Below are 21,586 nucleotides of genomic sequence, written 5' to 3' on the forward strand. Positions count from 1 at the left end.
GAGAACATGCAGATCTGTCCTCGCAGAGGAGGGAGAGCTTGTACCTGAATAAAACCTGGTCTCAAAGGTGCCACTGGACTGTTTTAGACTGGGGAGCGGGGGGGGGGGCTTGTTGTGTGTGCCCACCCCCTGGGCTCTTTACTGCCAGCCCGTGCGCTCCTGCAGGAAATGACCCCTGCTTGTCAAGATATACTTGGGGCCCCCCAGCTACAATCTGTGCTTCCAAGCTGTCCCAAAACCCAGGTAAGCCATTTTATCTGCTGGTGTCCCCCTTTGCCACCTGAACAGCTGTGCATAAAAGAAAATACATAGTGCAGGTCGTTCCCTGTGCCAAGGCAAGCCAACCAACAGCTTAGGATGTGTTCCTGGAAATACAATAACCAAGCCAATGAGACTTATCCTCAAAGTACTCAAGTAAACAACAGCTTGCCTGTGGCAGTGAGCAGAGAGAAAGCACTACAGTTGTATTTTCCTCCACGTACTCTAAGAAATGTGATATGATGAATACAACGCCTTGTGGGCCTGTCAGATACCTACCGGGTAAAAGCAACATTGACAATAGGATCACGACACTTAAAAACCTGCTGGCTTCCAGGCTACCAGGATATCGAGACACCACTGAACTACAGGTGGATGCTCCTTTGCTGGACATTTCCAAGTGGAGGTTGGACGACCATCTTTTGGGTATGTTGTAAGGCTCTCTTTCGGCTATGCTCCTGCAGAGTACGGGGGGTTGGACTAGATGACCTGCAAGGTCCCTTCCAACGCTAACATTCTATGATTCTATACGCAGCTCTGGAGAGCCCCCATCCCATCAAGCCAGTGTATTTTCAATTGTATGTCCCTCCACAAAAAGTAACACATGAAGTTGCCTTTTCCTGAATCAGACCCTTGCTCCATCAAGGTCAGTACTGTCTACTCAGACGGGCAGCTGCTCTCCAGTCCTCCGGTAGAGATCTTTCCCATCACCGACTGCCTGGTCCTTAGCTGGAAATGCCGGGGACTGAACCTGGGACCTTCTGCAAGCCAAGCAGACGTTCTACCACTCAGCCACAGTCCCTCTCCACAGACCACAATCAAGGCCCTGCAACTAATATCTTTTCTCTGCAATAGTATCACACCAGAAATGTCTGCCGGACCCCCCCCCAATCACCTTTCCTTCCACACCAGCTCCTGGAAGCACTTCAGCTATGGTGCTATTCCTGTAGGTGCAGATATTCAACAGGTAAAGCACCTCACAACCCAGTACCACCACATTGGGGAAAGACACCAGCAAATGTACAGAAATTTTTCACCACCCTGCAAGGCCAGATACCCCCCTACCAAATAATGATGCCAGAAAAGTTTGAAACTCCTGGACCACCCAGAATAGAAGACTATCAACAACTATTATCCCCATGTGCTGAGCAAGAACCCCCATGCGCTGGGGCAACCTGATCCTCAGGGCTAGCTCATGCATATTACGCAGCAGCAAATATCCGAGCACAGGTGCAGAAGAAATCTAGCACGGCAGGGAGAAATGCAAAGGTTTTACCCAGTTCTCCCATCTTTCTGCGCTACATTTCTGCTTGCAGGGAGTTGTTAATACAGTAGCCAAAAGACGCCACCCCCCTTCTGACGTGGTGCAGTCCACTTTGCCACCAACTGGGTCAAAACCATTAGATAAGCCGGGGGGGTGGCGCTAATGCAGAAATACCACAGAAAGGCTTACGGGCCTGAAGTCACCCCCGTCCTCCCGTCTTTCTTGCCGCCCAGACCCTCCGACGTCCCAGCCTGCCCCGCGCCACAATACGATCATCCATTCCCTGCCGCCATGTTGCTTCAATCAGGCCCAGCTGGAGCGTTTGCCGAGAATGGGGGCCGCTTCAATCGGCCTCCATCCGCCGCTGTCGCAGTCCCGACGGCCCCACCGTCGCCCTCAGGACTCCCAGCTCAGCCCGCCGCTTCTCATTACACCGGTATTCCCGGCCCGGCGACTCCGGGTCGCCGCGTTATCGAGCGCGTTCCCCACCACAGCCCTCACCTTTCGCTTCTTGGAGATCTGCACCGCCATCTTGAGACGCGCCACCCGGGCGAAAAGGGGGCCGTTTCCGCCGCCGCGGAGGATTATAGGGCGATTCTGCCGCCGTCTATTGGCCTGTAGTGATCACGTGAGTGTGAGGGGCCGCGATGCATGACGGGACACTTATTTGGCGTCTGAGGCAGTTGGCTGTTCCCTCTCGGGGAAAGGCTAAATGCCCTTTTGCCTTTTCCTATTGGTTTATGTTAATCACGTCGGTGCACAAGTGCAGACTGGGAAATGTAGTTTTTTTAAAAAAAATCGGCTCTAGTCTATGAAGTGTTCTGAAGGGGAAATGGTGACATAATTTCAGATTGGGAAAAATAACACGGGTAGTGGAAAATATTAGATGGTGTTCGATAATCCTCGTGAAGCTTGTTGGGTTATCTTGGTTCAGTTATACTCTTTCTCTCTTTCTCAGTCTAACCTACCTCACAGGATTGTTGTTAGGAAAAAATGGAGGGGGGAGAAGAACTATGTATGCTGCCATGAGCTCCCTGAAAGGAGGAGGGAGAGATTTATTTATTTATTCAATTTATACCCCACCCTCCCCGCCAAGGCAGGCTCAGGTTGATTCTGTAATTTTGATCTTTCACAACTGGGAGGTCTCTTTGTACTTATCTTTACATGGAAGATAAAACACAGAAATAAAAATTGACATGGGAGCTGGGAGTGAAATTATCCCATTTCCCACCTACAGAGAACTGTAAAGTAAAGGTAAAGGTTTCCCTTGCTCGAAAGCCAGTCGAATCCGACTCTAGGGTTGCGATGTTCCAAGCCGAAGAACCAGCGCTGTCCAAAGACATTTCCATGGTCACGTGGACGGTATGACGGAATGCTGTTACCTTCCCACCAAAGTGATACCTGCTGTATCTACTTGCCATTTCTTGCTTTCAAAAGGCGAGGTTGGCAGGAGCTGGGGCCAGAGACGGGAGCTCACTCCGTCATGCGGCACCCGGGTCTCGAACTGCTGAACTACCGACCTTCCACAGCCTGCAGTTCAGCGTCTTAACCACTTGAGCCACCGCAGCTCCTACTACAGAGAACTGTACATAACAGAATTTTTTCCTAATTGTTCAAACCCAGACTTCCATGCACCAACTGAAACAAAGGAAGGAAACAACAGTTTCATCTGATCTCTTTTGATGGCTCGTTACACTGGATGTGAGCACATATGACAAGAAGGGCTTATTCATCCCAAACTCCTCAGATTCTTTTTGCTTACTTTTAAAGAGGTATCTTGATTTTATTTGCTGGAACTAAAGGTGCCTGCCAAGGAGAGCTGTATTACACATTATGCAGATAGCACATCAGCTCACAAAACTATGGCTCATTTGGAGTATAGAGCATACAAACCACTGAAGGCTACAAGCTTTAAAGACAATGTTGTTGTTGTTCAGTCGCACAGTCGAGTCCAACTCTTCGCGACCCCATGGACCAGGTCACGCCAGGCCCTCCTGTCTTCTGCCGTCCTCTGAAGTTCACTCAATTTCATGTTCGTTGCATCTATGACACTGTCTAACCATCTCATCCTTTGCCGTCCCCGTCTTCTTTGACCTTCAATCTTTCCCAGCATCAGGGTCTTCTCCAGTGAGTGCTCCCTTCTCATTGGGTTGCCAAAGTATTGGCGCTTCAGTTTCATTATCTGTCCTTCCAGGGAACAGTCAGGGTTGATTTCCTTTAGGATTGACTGATTTGATCTCCTTGCAGTCCAAGGGACTCTCAAGAGTCTTCTCCAGCACCAGAGTTCAAAAGAATCTATTCTTCGGCGCTCGGCCTTCCTTATAGTCCAACTCTCGCAGACAATGACTTGGAATTAAATCCCATCTGGGGCTTACTGTCAAATTTATTCATTTTAATTACCTCATTTATACCCCATTCCCTCCCATGGGGACCCAATGCAGCTTACGACATTCTCTTTCTCCATGTTGCCCTCACAACCCCAGGGTTGCCAGCTCCAGGTCAGGAAATACCTGGAGATTTTGGGGGTGGACCCTGAGGAGGGCGGGGTTTGGGGAGGGGAGGGATTTCAGTGGGGTCTAATGCCATAGTGGCCATTTTCTCCAGAGGAGCTGATTTCTGTTGCCTGGAGATGGGTTGTAATAGCAGGAGACCTCCAGCCACCACCTGGAGGTTGGCAAACCTACCTGTGAATCAGGCAGGAAGTGTGCTACTGGCCCAAGGTCACCCAGCAACCTTCCATGGCATGAGCAGGGATTCGAACCTGGGTCTCCCAGGTAGTAGTTCATGAACACATGAAGCTGCCTTATACTGAATCACACTCTTGGTCCATCGAACTCAGTACGGTCTACTCAGACTGGCAGTGTCTTTCAAGGGTCTCAGGCAGAGGTCTTTCCCATCACCTTTTACCGGATCATTTTAACTAGAGATGCCAGGGACCAGTGTTCCCTCTAAGCTGAGTTAGTGTGAGCTAGCTCACAGTTTTTTAGCCTCCAGCTCACACATTTTTGTCTCAGCTCAGGAAGGATGGCTCCAGAGTTAGAGATGTGAAGGCCCGGAAAAAACCCGGAAAAATTCGGAAAAAAACCGGTTTTCCTCCCGTTTTTTTCCTGAAGGCTTTTTTGTTTTTTTCCGAAAAATTGAAAAAATTGAAAAAGAAAAGAAAAGAAATTGATTATGATGACTAAAATATTTTAAGAGAAGGTGTTCAAATATTTTCCAAATCATTTCTAAAATATATATATATATGGTATCAGATTGATCTAATGCTTGAGCAAGTCCTAGGTTACAAACTGAACTCTCCAATGCAAGAACAAGATGCATTTCTTCCTTTAGGAGGTGCTATTGTCAGAAGAAAATAAAAAGGTTTCAGTTTTGTTTTTGTATGTGGGTGGGTATTCTGTTTGTAATAATTGCTTGGATACACTATATTTTTAATATGCTAGTTGTGATAATTTCATGCCAAGTAAAAATGTCCATAGTCATATTTTATGTTCCTAAAGTAACAGAATGACTTTCAATCTAGAAAAGACAAAAGAAATGCTAATGTAGCATTTTTTTCAATTTTTCCGAAAATTTCAGTTTTTTTCCACAAACAACCCGGAGGAACATTGCCAGGGACCGAACCTGGGACCTTCCGCATGCCGAGCAGATGCTCTGCCACTGAGCCACAGCCCCTCTTAAGAGACTGGTGATGGAGAGAGTTGTCTTTGGCTTCCCATGCTTTCGGATTGCTCCCTAAAAAGTTGCAACAACCATTATCCCAGCAGCAATTATTATCCTCTTCAAAGATCTTCTTCCTTTCCTACCAGGTATGAACTTGTGTGGGACTTTCTTAGAGTTTTGTCTTGCCTGTTTCATCGAACGGTTCCATGCCTTTCCTTAAATTGCTTTCAGCGCCAGAAAAGCACAGGTGGGAAGATTTAAAATCTTATTTTAAAGCTTTTAAATAAATACGTAGTAAAGCGTTTTGAAAAGAATAACCATTACGATTAGGTTTGCCAACCTCTGGGTCGTGCCCGCAGGTCTCCCGCAATTACAACAGATCTCGAGTTTAGCTCCCCTGGAGAAAATGACTGTTTTGGAGGATCGGCTCTGTGGCATTATACTCCACTAAGGTTTTTCCCTTCCCTGGATAAAGGAAATACACAGGGGTCATTTTGTAGAAATAGCGGTGCAGGAGCTTATTAGCATAACATTTGCATATGCCACACCCCCGGACATCACCGGAAGTGTGTCAGAAGGCAACACCCACCGCTCAGGCTCCACTGGACTGTTTTGGATTGCTAGCTATGGGGGGGGGGGAACGCGCAGATCTGTCCTTGCAGAGGAGGGAGAGCTTGTACCTGAATAAAACCTGGTCTTAAAGGTGCCACTGGACTGTTTTGGACCAGGGGGCCAGGGGGAGCTCTGCAACTCACCTGGCTGCTTCTTGCTCTGACTGAGGGCTCCTGGGAGCAGGGGGTGGGGCTTGTTGCATGTGCCCGCCCCCTGGGCTCTTTGCTGCCGGAGCTCCGCTCCTGTGCGGTCCCGCGGGAAATGACCCCTGCTTCTTTACATAGCAAATGATTAAAATGTAGAATTTGCTGCCAGAGGAGGCAGTGATGGCCACAGGCATAGACGGCTGAGGGGTGATATGATAAGAGGTTTACAAAATTATGCATGGGATAGAGTATGAGAAAGAAGTCCTTTTCTCCCTTTCTCGTAATACAAGAACTGGTGGGCACTCCATGAAATTGATGAGCAGGAGGCTTAGAACAGATAAAAGGTAGTCCTTCACCTAAAGAAAAATTAATATGTGGAATAATCAATAAGAGATTGCTTTTGCTTGTCAGGAAATTGCATACTTTTACGACCCGTCAAGGTAAATGCTCCTGAGCTGGAAAGTTAACCCCAAAAATTCCAACTAATAGAAGAGTTAAACTGGGCTGCATTTAGCGCCTTCTTTATTTAATCTTTTTCTTAATGGTTTACACCGATCCTGTCTGGCGCTGATGGCCATAGCTCTAAACTTGGTTCTGTACATGTACCCCTGTTACTTTACATAGATGACGCACTATTAATGTCCTGCTTGCGAGTGGGCCTGAAGCATCTTCTAAATCTATGCTTTGAGTACTTTGCATCTAATAAGCTCCAATTAAGTTATGAAAAATCAAAAATCCTTGTTTTTTTCAAGAACCTGGAAATCATTTAGATGGGAATTCAGTGGTAACAGAACTGGCCCGTAGCCAGGATTCTGTGGCTTGTGGGGCAATTTTTTCCTGGTGGGGCTGAAGTCCTCAGTGCAGAAAGAAAAGCCATTTAGCCAATAGAAAGCTGTTCCCAGGACAGATCTCTAAACTGCAAGCTGTCAACCGCTTTAGATGACAGTTCTCAGCTGCTGCAAGTCAATCACTTCCGTCAGCCAAAGCAACAATTCTGATCACAGGCCGGCAGGTGGGGGGTGATGACTTCTGTAGTAAAGAAAGCTAAAACTTTGGCAGAAAAACTCTCTTCAAGGAGACCAGTTTCTTGAGACAGAGTTTGAAGGGATCCTAGAGGTCACCTACTCCAACCCCCTTGCTCAGTGCAGGAATTAGTCAACTACAGCACCCCACTCTACTTAAAGGAGCGCATGCCTTAAAAATGTTTTTAAGTGACTGAAAAAAGCATTTACAGGAGAAATTCTTGTGGGGCCGTGCCTTTAAGAAAGAGGGCAGAGCCCCCCAAAGCCCCACTGTAGCTATGGGCCTGTAACAGAATGAAGCAGGTTGAACATTTTAAGTATCTAATTATACACTTCCAATATAATGCATTTTGGATTGTTCATCGAAGGTTTGCAACCAATATGGCAATATAGTTAGACAGTAAAATCTACAGCAACTAATGGTATCCCATTATGTTAGACGGTATCCCATTATGGATTGGCGCCTTTGAACATTCCTTGGAATGTGTCCAAGCCAAATTTCTCCGCAAAATTCTGGGAATGCCGCATTGCGTCCCATATGCAGCCTCATGCCTGGAAACTGGACAGGCCCTAGTTGAAACTAGGGCATGCCTCTTAACTGTCCAATACTGGTTGCGAATACATCATAACTCTGATTCTCACCGTCTGATTTTCCAAATGCTTTCAGAATCTAGATCTTCTAATTGGCTAGCCTGCATTGGGAAAAAGATCAGCCCTGGCCCCAGTCATACGGTCCGGAAAATGCACACGCGGGGGGGGGGAGCGTGGCTGTTTGCCCCGGAGGAAAATAACGTGCGGTTGCGCGCTCAGACGTCCCTTCAAGGTCCGGTGGAGGTCCCGTGGTTAGGGGGCAGGTGCCAATCACACAATGATCCCGCAGCGCGGCAAAGAAGTGGTGCAGCGCGATCACACCAGCAATCGCTAGGCGCCGCTTCCGTGGCAAACGGGATGGATTTTTTTTGTAAACTGAAGTTTGTGCATACGCATGACTGAGCAATCGCATCTGCACATCCGAAGGCGGGTGGTGGGCTTACCGGAGAGGCCGACAGACGGTTCCGGACCCCAACAGAGCTCCGAGGCATAGCCAATGGAGGGGGAGGTGGGCCCCCTCGTCACAGCCGCTCTAACCGCCTGCGCGACAGTGGCCATAGCGACCCTCCAGAGGCGGCAAGCCTGGCTGCAGTGGGAGGGGGCCTCTTTGTGCGCATGCGCCGTTGAGCGCTTGTGCGCATCCTGTGGAGACTTGGGGGGAAAAAACCCTGTTCGCGACAGGACATGGGCGAGCGCTGGATGCCACGGGATTCCACCGGAAACACGATCAGGCGCCCACCCTTGCCCTGCGGTTTCCGGAAACTAGTACATCGGAGGTACTGGTTTTTTGCCCCGGGTCTTCGGCGGGAAGCCTCGGGTGAGCCACGGTAGCTCGACGCTTCCCAGATGTGCTGGTGTGATCGCGCCCGGAAAATCCGCCTATCTTCCGTCTCTGTAGCGTGGCTAATGCCCCGTGTGACCGCAGCCCCTGCTGCTTATCCTTAGACACTCTACTTATGTTCTCGCAAGGGGAGGCATTTCGAATGATAAAACGTAGAGTTTTGGGTATTGAATTACAAAATCTTTACAGTGCTGCTAACAAAACTTGAGATTTCACTCAGTGTAGGTCATACGGCCCCTTACTTTTATTCTCTGCAAAATCCCCAACAGTGTAAAGCCTTTCCCTTGGCTAGATTTAACATGATGTCCTCAGCAGTGCTGTATGGTGGATTCCAAAAGGAAGCCTTTTCTGCCAGACTTTGCCTATGTCAGTTAAAATGTATTGAAACCATTTTGCGTGTCCTTTTTTAATTGTCCTTTTTGTGTAAACATTTGTTTTATTTATTTATTTATTATATTTATACCCCGCCCATCCTGCGAACAGGCTCAGGACGGCTAACAAGAGCGATAAAAAGGTAAAGGTAAAGGTTCCCTTGCTCGAAAGCCAGTCGAATCCGACTCTAGGGTTGCAGTGCTCATCTCCGTTTCCAAGCCAAAGAGCCAGCGCTGTCCGAAGACGTTTCTGCGGTCATGTGGCCGGCATGACTAAACACCAAGGCGCACGGAACGCTGTTACCTTCCCACCGAAGTGGTACCTATTTATCCACTTGCAATTTCTTGCTTTCGAACTGCTAGGTTGGCAGGAGCTGGAACTAGAGACGGGAGCTCACTCCGTCATGCGGCGCACTCGGGTCTCGAACTGCTGAACTACTGAACCTTCCACAGCCTGCAGTTCAGCGTCTTAACCACTTGAGCCACCGCAGCTCCTAACAAGAGCGGTACAATGTACCTAATTGGCATGAACCATAAAAGGTTAAAACAACATAAAAATACATACTAACTCATATCAGCATTATAAAAATAACAGTTAGCAATAAAGTGCTCGCAGTGCTAAAAGATTAGATGGCGTGCTCTTCAGATCTAAATCCACGTTGCCCATCTGGTCATTATCCCTCAAGCAGATAGAGGCCTAGCGATACATCTGGGCCAGTCCTAGGTTCCAGAAGTTCAATGGAATCATTTATGGTAACAGTAGTGGCGGCTCCTATTTGAAGGCCTGGCGGAAGAGCTCCGTCTTGCAGGCCCTGCGAAACTGTAAAAGGTCCCGCAGGGCCCTGATCTCCTCTGGGAGCTTGTTCCACCAGCAAGGAGCTGCCACAGAAAAGGCTCTGGCCCTGGTAATGGTGAGCCTTGCATCTTTGGGGCCCGGAATAGTCAAGCGATGTTGGGCCCCTGACCGTACTGCTCTCTGGGGTACATATGGGGAAAGGCGGTCCCTCAGGTAGGTCGGACCCTGGCCATGTAGGGCTTTAAAGGTAAGTACCAGCAGCTTGAAGCGAATCCGGTATGCTATTGGCAGCCAGTGCAGTGACCTAAGCACAGGCTGGATGTGCTCCCGACGTGGGATATCCATCAACAGCCTGGCCGCGGAGTTCTGCACCAGCTGCAGCTTCTGGATTTGGGACAAGGGCAGCCCCATGTAGAGAGTGTTGCAGTAGTCAAGTCTCGAGGTGACTGTAGCACGGATCACTGTCGCCTGGTCGTGGCGGTCAAGGATGGGAACCAACTGCCGAACCAGCCGAAGATGATAAAAGGCCGATTTAGCAGTGGCCGCTACCTGGGCCTCCATTGTCAAGGAAGCATCCAGGAGCACCCCCAAACTCCTAACCTCTGACGCTGGCACGAGAGGTGCCCCATCGAAGACCAGGAGCGGGACCCCCAACCGAGCTGCCACGACTATCTTGACCCTGTTCTGGAAGATAAGATGGGACTGCCTGACCACATCAGGGCCCAATATATTTTGAATAATGCCTTTCCTGGCATAATGGAGAAAGTTTCCTCGTTTCTTCCGTGTGCCATAAAGATTTGTCAGGATAAGACACAGTGACGAACTGATGTTATATTTAAATCTGTACAAGTTTTTCTTTCTTTTTCCTCTTATTCCAAGAACAATACAATTTGTATTACTTTGTTTTGCATGCCGTTAAAGGTTTGGTTAGATTTTGCTTTGAACACATGGAATTCGCTGCCACAGGAAGTGGTGACGGCTACAAGCACAGACAGCTTCAAGCGGGGATTGGAGAAACATATGGAGCAGAGGTCCATCAGTGGCTATTAGCCACAAGGTCTAGAGGGAACACTCTGTCTGGGGCAAGGGATGCTCTGTCTTCTTGGTGCTTGGAGGGCCACAGTGGGAGGGCTTCAGGAGTTCTGGCCCCACTGCTGGACCTCCTGATGGCACCTGGGTTTTGGCCACTGTGTGACACAGAGTGTTGGACTGGATGGGCCATTGTCCTGATCCAACATGGCTTCTCTTAATGTTCTTATGTCTGGGGCAAGGGATGCTCTGTCTTCTTGGTGCCTGGGGGGCCACAGTGGGAGGGCTTCTGGAGGTCTGGCCCCGCTGGTGGACCTCCTGATGGCACCTGGATTTTGGCCACTTTGTGACACAGTGTTGGACTGGATGGGCCATTGGCCTGATCCAACATGGCTTCTCTCTTATGTTCCTATGTCTGGGGCAGTGATGCTCTGTCTTCATGGTGCTGGGGGGGGCAAGAGTGGGAGGGCCTCTGGAGTTCTGGCCCCACTGCTGGACCTCCTGGTGGCACCTGGGTTTTGGCCACTGTGTGACACAGAGTGTTGGACTGGATGGGCCATTGACCTGATCCAACATGGCTTCTCTTATGTTCTTATGACGGCTTTAAAAGGGGATAAGATGGATTGATAGAGGAGAGGCCTAACAGTGGATAAAGGGAACCTCCACATTCAAAGGCAGTCAGCCTCGGAATCCCAGTGGCTTCTCTGCCCTGTTGGCCCTCCAGAGGAAGTACATGCGAGACAAAATGCCGGACTAGATGGCCCACTGGTCTGATCCAGCAGGGCTAATTTTATGTTGTCAGGTAGGATCTGTGCAGGGGAAGAAACGCCTTACAGATTCTGCAGAAAAGCCCAAACAGATAAAAAGGTCTCCTTTTAAACTGGCAGTTTCCAGGAGCGACCACACGAGGGCAGGAGTCCCCTACTGAATCCACCAAGCCCTTTGTCTTGGGGCAGGAAGGAATTGTGTTCTGGGAAATTCTGGGGGTCCTCTGGAAGCTGATCCGGGGATCCTCTATTGCAAAAGACTGGTCAAGATGGGCAGCCGTGTTCGTGCTTGTCTGTCTACAGCAGCAGAAAAGAGCAGATCTGAAGACGTGAGCAGCGAGACACGAAAGCTCAGACTCTGCCACATATTTTGTCAGTCTTTAAGGTGCTCCTGGACCCTTTCTCTTTTCTACTCCATTGCAAAGGTCGGCAGGGATGGAGCAGCGTCTCAGAGAGATAATTTGCTCCCCACTACCGGGTTTTCTCCACAGCAGGACAGTCTCGGCAGGGCCAGTTCAGTGTAATTCAGTGCCCTCCCTCCTCCAAGAAACAGCTAGACTGGAGTCCAAGAGCACCTTAAAAAAGGTAAAGGTTCCCTTGCTCGAAAGCCAGTCGAGTCCGACTCTAGGGTTGCGGTGCTCATCTCCATTTCAAAGCCGAAGAGCCAGCGCTGTCCGAAGACGTTTCCGTGGTCATGTGGCCGGCATGACTAAACACCAAGGCGCACGGAACGCTGTTACCTTCCCACCGAAGTGGTACCTATTTATCTACTTGCAATGTCTTGCTTTCGAACTGCTAGGTTGGCAGGAGCTGGAACTAGAGACGGGAGCTCACTCCGTCATGCGGCACCCGGGTCTCGAACTGCCGAACTACCGACCTTCCACAGCCTGCAGTTCAGCGTCTTAACCACTTGAGCCACCGCAGCTCCTTTTAAGAGCACCTTAGAGACCCAAAATATTTGGAGGGTGTGAGTGGGTGATTCGATCCTTAGGCAGGTAGACAGCTGGGTGGCGAACCCGCGTACTGACCGTATGGTGACTTGCCTGCCTGGTGCAAAGGTAGCGGACATTACGCGTGTTTTAGATAGGCTGGTAGATAGTGCTGGGGAGGAGCCAGTGGTCGTGGTGCATGTCGGCACCAACGATGTGGGGAAATGCAGTCGTGAGGTCCTGGAGGAGAAATTTAGGATGCTGGGCAGGAAACTTAGGTCCAGGACCTCCAAGGTAGCCTTCTCAGAAGTGCTACCTGTTCCACGCGCAGGGCCGGAGAGACAGGCAGAGATCAGGAGTCTCAATGCGTGGATGAGACGATGGTGTAGGGGGGAAGGGTTCAGGTTTGTTAGGCACTGGGATACTTTTTGGAACAAGAGGGAGCTGTACAGGCGAGACGGTCTCCACTTGTCCCGAGAAGGAACCAGGCTGCTGGCGCTTAAAATCAAAAAGGTGGCAGAGCAGCTTTTAAACTGAATATTGGGGGAAAGCCGACAGGAGATGAAAAGTCTCTGGTTCGGGTTGGCTCATCTCAGAGAGATGAGGGGGTACCTGTTGCTTTTCTACAGGGAGGTGGATTGAAATTGTCCACAGAGGCCATGGCTGGTGACATGGACTGCCGGACAACGACTCGAGATAGCAAGAGGAAGGATGCAGGCTTAACTTGTAAGGGAAATTACAGCTGTTTCTATACAAATGCTAGAAGTGTCCGAGGTAAAATCGGGGAGTTGGAGTGCTTGGTGTCGGAGGGAAAAATAGACATTGTGGGTATTTCTGAAACTTGGTGGGATGAGGAAAATCAGTGGGACACAGTGATTCCCGGTTATATATTATATCGGAAGGATAGGGGGGGAAGGGTTGGAGGTGGGGTAGCTCTGTATGTCAGAGAGGGTATAAAGTCTAGAAAGATTGAGAGGCTAAGTGAATTGGATTCGCTTCTGGAAGTTCTATGGGTTGAAATAGGGGGGCCAAAAGGAAACTTAACACTGGGAGTTTGTTATCGCCCACCAGATCAAAAGATAGAGGAGGATTATAAAATGATGAATGCCTTAAAGATAGCAACTAGACAAAAACACTGTGTAATAATAGGTGATTTTAACTACCCACACATTGATTGGGTCAATATGTGTTCTAGCCGGGAAAAAGAGATTGAGTTTCTAGACACTCTAAATGACTGTGCTATGGAGCAGATGGTCACGGAACCTACCAGGGGAGAGGCGATCCTTGATTTGGTCCTAAGTAACACTCAAGACCTGGTGAGAGATGTAAAAGTGATTGCACCGCTTGGAAACAGTGATCATAATGTTGTTGAGTTCATCATTTGTACAAATAGAGAATTGGCCAAAAAGACTCACACAACCATTTTTAACTTTAAAAGGGGTAATTTCTCTGATATGAGGGGACACGTGGGGAGGAAACTGAAAGGAAAAGTAGAAAGGGTCAAAACAATTGGGGAAGCTTGGGATCTATTTAAAACTACGATCCTAGAAGCTCAAAAAATATATATTCCGCAGGTTAGGAAAGGCACAAACAGGTATAGGAAAAAGCCTGCATGGTTAACAAACAGAGTAATGGAGGCTGTAAAAAGTAAAAAGAATTCCTTTAAGCAGTGGAAAGCTAGTCACAGTGAGGCTGATAAAACGGAACACAGGCTATGGCAAATAAAATGCAAGTCTGAGGTCAGGCAGGCAAAAAGGGAATATGAGGAGCATATAGCAAAAAACGTAAAAACCAACAATAAAACTTTCTTCAAATACATTAGAAACAGGAAACCAGCCAGGGAGGCAGTGGGGCCCTTGGACGACCAAGGGGTAAAAGGAGTATTGAAGGATGATAGGGAAATGGCTGAGAAGCTAAATGCATTTTTTGCCTCCGTCTTCACTGTGGAAGATGAGAAGTGCTTGCCCACTCCAGAACCACTGATTTCAGGAGGGGTGTTGAAAGACCTGAGTCAGATTGAGGTGACGAGAGAGGAGGTCCTAAAACTGATAGACAACTTAAAAACTGAAAAATCACCAGGCCCAGATGGCATACATCCGAGAGTTCTGAAAGAACTCAAATGTGAACTTGTAGATCTCCTGACAAAGATATGTAATCTTTCCTTAAAATCTGCCTCCATTCCTGAGGATTGGAAGGTAGCTAATGTCACTCCCATCTTTAAAAAGGGTTCCAGAGGAGATCCGGGAAATTACAGGCCAGTCAGTCTGACGTCGATACCGGGTAAATTGGTGGAAACCATTATTAAGGAAAGAATTAGTAGGCACATAGATGAACAAAACCTATTGAGGCAGACTCAGCACGGTTTCTGTAAGGGAAGATCTTGTCTCACTAACCTGTTAGTGTTCTTTGAGGGGGTGAACAAACATGTGGACAAGGGGGATCCAATAGATATTATTTACCTTGACTTCCAGAAAGCTTTTGATAAAGTTCCTCATCAAAGGCTCCTAAGTAAGCTCAAAAATCATGGGATAGAAGGACAAGTCCTTTTATGGATCAAAAACTGGCTAGTTCATAGAAAACAGAGAGTGAGTGTAGGTGGGCAATTTTCTCAGTGGAGGGTGGTAAGCAGTGGGGTACCGCAGGGATCAGTACTTGGTCCACTGCTTTTTAACTTGTTCATTAATGATTTGGAGATGGGAGTAAGCAGTGAAGTGGCTAAATTTGCGGATGATACAAAGTTGTTCAGGGTGGTGAAAACCAGTGAGGATTGTGAGGCACTCCAAGGGGATCTGTCAAGGATGGGCGAGTGGGCGTCAACATGGCAAATGGGGTTCAATGTGGCCAAGTGCAAGGTGATGCACATTGGAGCCAAAAATCCTAAATATAAATACACATTGATGGGGTCTGAACTGGCAGAGACTGAGCAAGAGAGAGATCTTGGAGTTGTAGTGGATAACTCACTGAAAATGTCGAGACAGTGTGTGACTGCAATAAAGAAGGCCAATGCTATGCTGGGGATTATTAGGAAGGGTATTGAAAACAGATCAGCCAATATAATAATGCCCCTATATAAATCAATGGTGAGACCTCATTTGGAATACTGTGTGCAGTTCTGGGCACCACACCTTAAAAAGGATATTATAGCTTTGGAAAAAGTGCAGAAAAGGGCAACTCGAATGATAAAAGGGTTGGAACACTTTCTTATGTTTGGAAGCGAAGGGTAAGGACGCATAAGTCTTAATCCCCCTTATGCTCATTTTTTGACTGAGTTCACTATTCTTGAGAAGTTTAAAAATGATCCCCTGTTGGTGTAACTTGATGTAACTTGTTATGATCTATTAATTCGTTCTATTAATTTATTTGTTCCATTGCCTTCATTATTGTTCCTGTGTTATGCCAATAAAGGTCTATGTATATGTATGTATGACAACCATAAAGAAACACCGTGATAGAACAAAACACACTTCTACTAATATGTACTTGTATCTTCATATATTGATTTACTTGCAATAAAGACTCTAGTATATCTTATACACATACAAAAACCTAAAGTACATACGAATAGAAAAGTCCACAGCTACAAAGACCTATTCCAACGCGGTAGACTATCTCGCTCCTGATAGAGGACTGATGACAGTTGCAACAGTCATAAATGATGAAAGATGCAGCAGGCCGTTCTATTCTCCACAAAGAGTAATTCAGCAGGCATGAGAAATGCAGCAGGCAGTCGTATTTCCCACACAAAGTGTTACCGCAAGCTTCAAAGCAAGCGACACGCCTCCTAGGCAAAAATTGCGTGTTTCGACAAATTCTTCTTCAGGCAGACATGTTTCCCTGAAACCAAAGCTCTCAATTTTACTTTGCATAAGCCAACCATTCTAAAGAAGGCTCCTCTGGGCTCAGAATCCACTTGACAGCCTGTAACGCGAACACGCATTCAGTCCGTGTTGGAGTTAACATTGTTGTTCAGTCGCACAGTCGAGTCCGACTCTTCGCGACCCCATGGACCAGATCCTGCCAGGCCCTCCTGTCTTCCGCCGTCCTCTGAAGTTTGCTCAACTTCATGTTCGTTGCCTGAAGTTTGCCACTGTCTAACCATCTCATCCTTTGCCGTCCCCATCTTCTTTGACCTTCAATCTTTCCCAGCATCAGGGTCTTCTCCAGTGACGTACATACATATCCATAAACTGTATGGCAATGTCAGACTTCAGTGATGGCACCGCTTTACTCTGCTCCGGTTAGACCTCACCTAGGGTGCCGGTCACATGCGCCAGATAAAATGGGGGGAGGGGGGAGCGGGGTTATTTCCTCCAGAGGATTTTGACCCGCAGTTGCGTGATCACACCTCCCTCTGAAGCGGCGGGCGCAGTCCGTCAGTGTGTGATCAGACGCAACTGCCGGCGAGTCTTTTTTTTTTGTGTGCCGCTTGTTTCCCGTGCGCTTAAACAAGGGAGGAAACGATGAATCGCGCCTCCGCACTGAGGGCTCCCTATGGAGCTTGCGATGATGCGCATACTGCGAAGGGGGGGGGACAACGGCACTGTTATGTACGTGGACCGCCACCAGGGGACAAACCCTCCAGTGGGGACAGAGGTGTGCCGGGTGGAGTGTATATAGCTGGCCTTGCAGGGCCATTTGGTGTGTCTTGTTGTGAAGTTGTTAAGTCGCTCACTTAACAAAGCAGTCGGAGAGAGATTCAGCAAGAACACAGCTTTATTCTTCAACTCGAGCACAACTCCAACACGGATCAACATCTGATAGCCAGAACAGCCTTTACATTGCAGCTGTCCTGCTTTTAAACATTCCCGGCTAATGTAGCCACACCCACTGTGCAAATACCAACCAATAAGGTTGTTCACATAAGGACCAATCACGGATGTTCCCGCTCAGGGAGCTTGCTAGAAGGTGATTGGTTAAGTGCTTCCTCGGCTAGTAACACAATTGGATGGATTTGGATCCTAGCCCAGGACGAAGCTTTACATTACACTTCAATTAGATGTTTCACAACATATCATGCATTCAAGGCAGCTTTGAATACACTACAGAAGTATAATACAAGTCTGAACGCATGTCGTGGTCTGAGTTCTCCATGCGTCGAACCCAGTACTTTTCAGGCACAGAGTTGGGATGGCCTGATCAGGCCATCCCGATGGCATGAGAGTGCACCGGAGCAATCAGACACAGGAAAGTCTGTCCATAGCCCACTGCAATCCATTTACTACCAGATTTCCCCTCCTGTCTTTTAACTCCGCTTCTGCGGCGGAGCTGAACGGGTTGCCGAGAGCCGCGGAGAGCTTCCCAGACGTTGTCGTCTGATCGCGCCCATTAAATCTGCCCGGCATTCACTCCTATGGCAGGTCTAATTGTGCGTACGATCGCAGCCCTACAGCTGTTCAAATTTGGGCACCACAATTTAAGAAAGAAAGAAAGATATAGATAAAACTGGAACGTGTCCAGAGGAGGGCAACAAAGATGGTGAGGGGTCTGGAGACCAAGTCCTATGAGGAAAGGTTGAAGGAGCTGGGGATGTTTAGCCTGGAGAGGAGACGACTGAGAGGGGATATGATCACCATCTTCAAGGACTTGAAGGGCTGTCCTATAGAGGATGGTGCGGAGTTGTTTTCTGTTGCCCCAGAAGGTTGGAGCGGAACCAACAGGTTGAAATCAAAGCAGAAGAGTTTTGGGCTAGGCGTTAGGAAGATCTTCCTGGCAGTTAGAGAGGCCGGCTTCCTCGGGATGTGGTGGGCTCTCCTTCTTTGGAGGTTCTCAAACAGAGGCTAGACGGCCATCTGACAGCAATGCTGTTTTTGTGAATTTAGGCAGATCACAAGAGGGAGGGCAGGGAGGGTCGCCTCAGTGCTTAGTTCTCGTGGCCCTTTCTCACACGCCCGGGGAAATGCCGATCGCCACTTTGGGGTCAGGAAGCCATTTTTCTCCAGGCCAGTTTGGCCGGGGATCCTGGAGCGTTTTTTTGGTCATCTTCTGGGCATGAAGCAGGGGTTACTGGGGGTGTGTTGGGGGGGAGTATTTGTGAATCTCCTGCCTTGTGCAGGGGGTTGGACTAGATGACCCTGGAAGTCCCTTCCAACTCTATGATTCTATTCCAGGAAGAGAATCCCCAAACCTTTTGCTAGCTTTTTGGACCAGAACTTGTTCTGCTTTTCAGTTGCACCACTTCCCTGTGTCAGTTTGAATCATTGGAGTATGCAGCCATTCTGCAGATGACGATATACGTTGGTACTCATATATGAGAGAGAGAGAGAGAGAGAGAGAGAGAGAGAGAGAGATCATCATTTTTTTCTCCCAGAGAACAACCTCAATGGCCTTTCTGGCAAAGGTCCCCGGCAGCTCAACAGCCAGGCCGCATATCAGCCCTACCATCTGGAGCTCTTTCTGCTGAAACCGTGGGTCATCATTCATCCCATTGCAACACAAACCCCGTTCCAGTCAGCAGGTGTGGAGGAGTGACGTTCCCCCGGAAAAGCATTGCCCAATTCAGCCTTTCTGGTAGATGGAATAGGGACAGGATAGGAAGTATTCGTAACGGTTAGACCCAAACATCTGGCCCCCCAAAACTGTCGCAACCATTCATTAAGGCAGAACTCGAAGTGACCTCAAAGGAAGCCGCACGGGACTGAGTCAGAAACAGTTGATCTACCTCAACATTGTCCGCTTTGACGGCAACCCCCCCCCCCCCCCGAATTACAACCGAAATAAACTGCGGTGTATAGTTTGCAGTAAATTGGATCCTGCTATGAAATTTTGCATTAACATGTGGGATTTTAGTGTGGCCACAGGCGTGGACTGCTTTAAAAGGGGGATTAAATCTAAAAGGGACCATGGTGAAACTGTAGGTGAAAAAGGAACATAAGGAACAGAGCGTTGGACTGGATGAGCCATTGGCCTGATCCAACATGGCTTCTCTCTTACGTTCTTATGTCTGGGGCAGGGATGCTCTGTCTTCTTGGTGCCTGGGGGGTGCAGCAGTGGGTGGGCTTCTGGAGTTCCGGCGCCGCTGGTGGACGTCCTGATGGTACCTGGGTTTTGGCCACTGTGTGACACTGGATGGGCCATTGGTCTGATCCAACATTGGCTTCTCTCTTATTTTCTTATGTCTGGGGCAGTGGTGCTCTGTCTTCTTGGTGCTTGGGGGGCAAGAGTGGGAGGACCTCTGGAGTTCTGGCCCTGCTGGCGGACCTCCTGATGGCACCTGGGTTTTGGCCCCTGTGTGACACAGAGCGTTGGACTGGATGGGCCATTGGCCTGATCCATCATGGCTTTTTGGTGTAGCCAGTTGGGTGTAGTGGTTAAGTGCGTGTACTCTAATCTTGGAGAACCGGGTTTGATTCCCCATTCCTCCGCTTGCACCTGCCTGGATGACCTTGGGAAAGCCGTAGCTCTGGCAGAGCTGTTCTTGAAAAAGAGCAGTTTCTGTCAAGAACTCTCTCAGCCCCACCTACCTCCCAGGGTGTCTTTTGTGGGGAGGGGAAGGGTGAAGGGCGCGGTATAAATCCAATCGCTGCTGCTTCTACTTCTTCTTCTTCTTCTCTTACTTTCTTATGTCTGATGCTCTGTATTCTTGGTGACTGGGGGGCAAGAGTGGGAGGGCCTCTGGAGTTCTGGCCCCACTGGTGGACCTCCTGATGGCACCTGGGTTTTGGCCACTGTGTGACACAGAGCGTTGGACTGCATGGGCCATTGGCCTGATCCAACATGGCTTCTCTCTTATTTTCTTATGTCTGGGGCAGTGATGCTCTGTCTTCTTGGTGACTGAGAGGCAAGAGTGGGAGGGCCTCAGGAGTTTTGGCCAAGCAGGTGGACCTCCTGATGGCCCCTGGGTTTTGGCCACTGTGTGACACAGAGCGTTGGACTGCATGGGCCATTGGCCTGATCCAACATGGCTTCTCTCTTATTTTCTTATGTCTGGGGCAGTGATGCTCTGTCTTCTTGGTGCTTGGGGGGCAATAGTGTGAGGGGCTCTGGAGTTCTGGCCAAGCAGATGGACCTTCTGATGGCCCCTGGGTTTTGGCTACTGTGTGACACAGAGCGTTGGACTGGATGGCCCATTGGCCTGATCCAACGTTGGCTTCTCTCTTATTTTCTTATGTCTGGGGCAGTGATGCTCTGTCTTCTTGGTGCTTGGGGGCCAAGTGTGGGAGGGCTTCTGGAGTTCTGGCCCCGCTGGTGGACCTCCGGATGGCGCCTGGGTTTTGGCCACTGTGTGACACAGAGCGTTGGACTGGATGGGCCATTGGTCTGATCCAACATGGCTTTTCTCTTACGTTCTTATGTCTGGGGCAGTGATGCTCTGTCTTCTTGGGGCCTGGGGGGCAAGAGTGGGAGGGCTTCTGGAGTTCTGGCCCCGCTGGTGGACCTCCTGATGGCCCCCTGGGTTTTGGCCACTGTGTGACACGGAGTGTGGGACTGGATGGGCCACGGGCCTGATCCAACAAGGATTCCCTTCTGATGCTGTCCTTAGGAATAACATTGAGCTTTGAAACAGCCCCACTCTGGAGAATAGGGGGTTGCGGCGGGGACCAGAAAGGGGAAGAACTCTCCCCGTAAATTGTCCCCATAAGCTGAAAAGCTTTCAAGCTCCTCTTAAGAATTATTTCTAGAGCTTTTAAGAATCCCAGAAGGGCTGAAACCAGAGAAGACGCTTACGAACAAGGGGTGGGGGGTGGGGGAACGGAAGGCGGACTGGCCATCCTCAGAAATTATAAATCATGCCCTGCCGAGGAGCAGTTCAGCATTTTTAGCCAAGGTTGGTTATTTATTAAGAGGGCCCCCCCCCCCCGCACATGCCGAAGAAGAGGAAGAGGAGGAGGAGGAGATTGGATTCATACCCCGCCCTTCACTACCCAAAGGTGTCTCAGAGCGGCTTACGAACTCCTTTCCCTTCCCCTCACCACAACAGACACCCTGTAAGGTAAAAAGAAGAAGAAAAAGAGATGGGATTTATACCCCACCCTTCACTACCCGAAGGAGTCTCAGAGCGGCTTCCAATCTCCTTCCCCTTCCCCTCCCCACAACAGACACCCTGCAAGTCAGGCGGGGCTGAGAGAGCTCTTTCAAGAACAGGTCTGAGAGAACTTGTAACTGACCCAAGGTCACCCAGCTGGCTGCATTGTGGAGGAGTGGGGAATCAAACCCGGTTCTCCCAGGTTAGGGTAGGAGGTCGGCACACTGCCCCAGAGCCTCAGCGCAGCCTCGGAAAGGCAGCTCTGAACTCGCTGCCATGTTGGGGAAAACCATCCGATCCAATGGAAGGAGGGTTGGCCACTTGAAGTTGGGGGA

General features: G+C 49.0%; 1 protein-coding gene across 1 annotated transcript in view; it reads right to left on the bottom strand.

Moving 5' to 3' along the window:
• LOC107116352 (40S ribosomal protein S3-like) overlaps window positions 1-2,112 on the bottom strand; it is a gene marked incomplete at its 3' end in the record, with an annotated part of 12,596 nt that extends 10,484 nt beyond the window's left edge. The window contains exon 1 of the mRNA XM_015418252.1: window positions 2,024-2,112. Coding sequence (XP_015273738.1) covers window positions 2,024-2,053 — 30 coding nt within the window. The remainder of the gene's footprint in view (window positions 1-2,023) is intronic.
• Window positions 2,113-21,586: the final 19,474 nt, after the last annotated feature.

Source organism: Gekko japonicus, unplaced genomic scaffold (genome assembly GCF_001447785.1).
Source record: "Gekko japonicus isolate JY-2015 unplaced genomic scaffold, Gekko_japonicus_V1.1 scaffold3521, whole genome shotgun sequence".
Lineage (NCBI taxonomy): Eukaryota > Metazoa > Chordata > Lepidosauria > Squamata > Gekkonidae > Gekko > Gekko japonicus.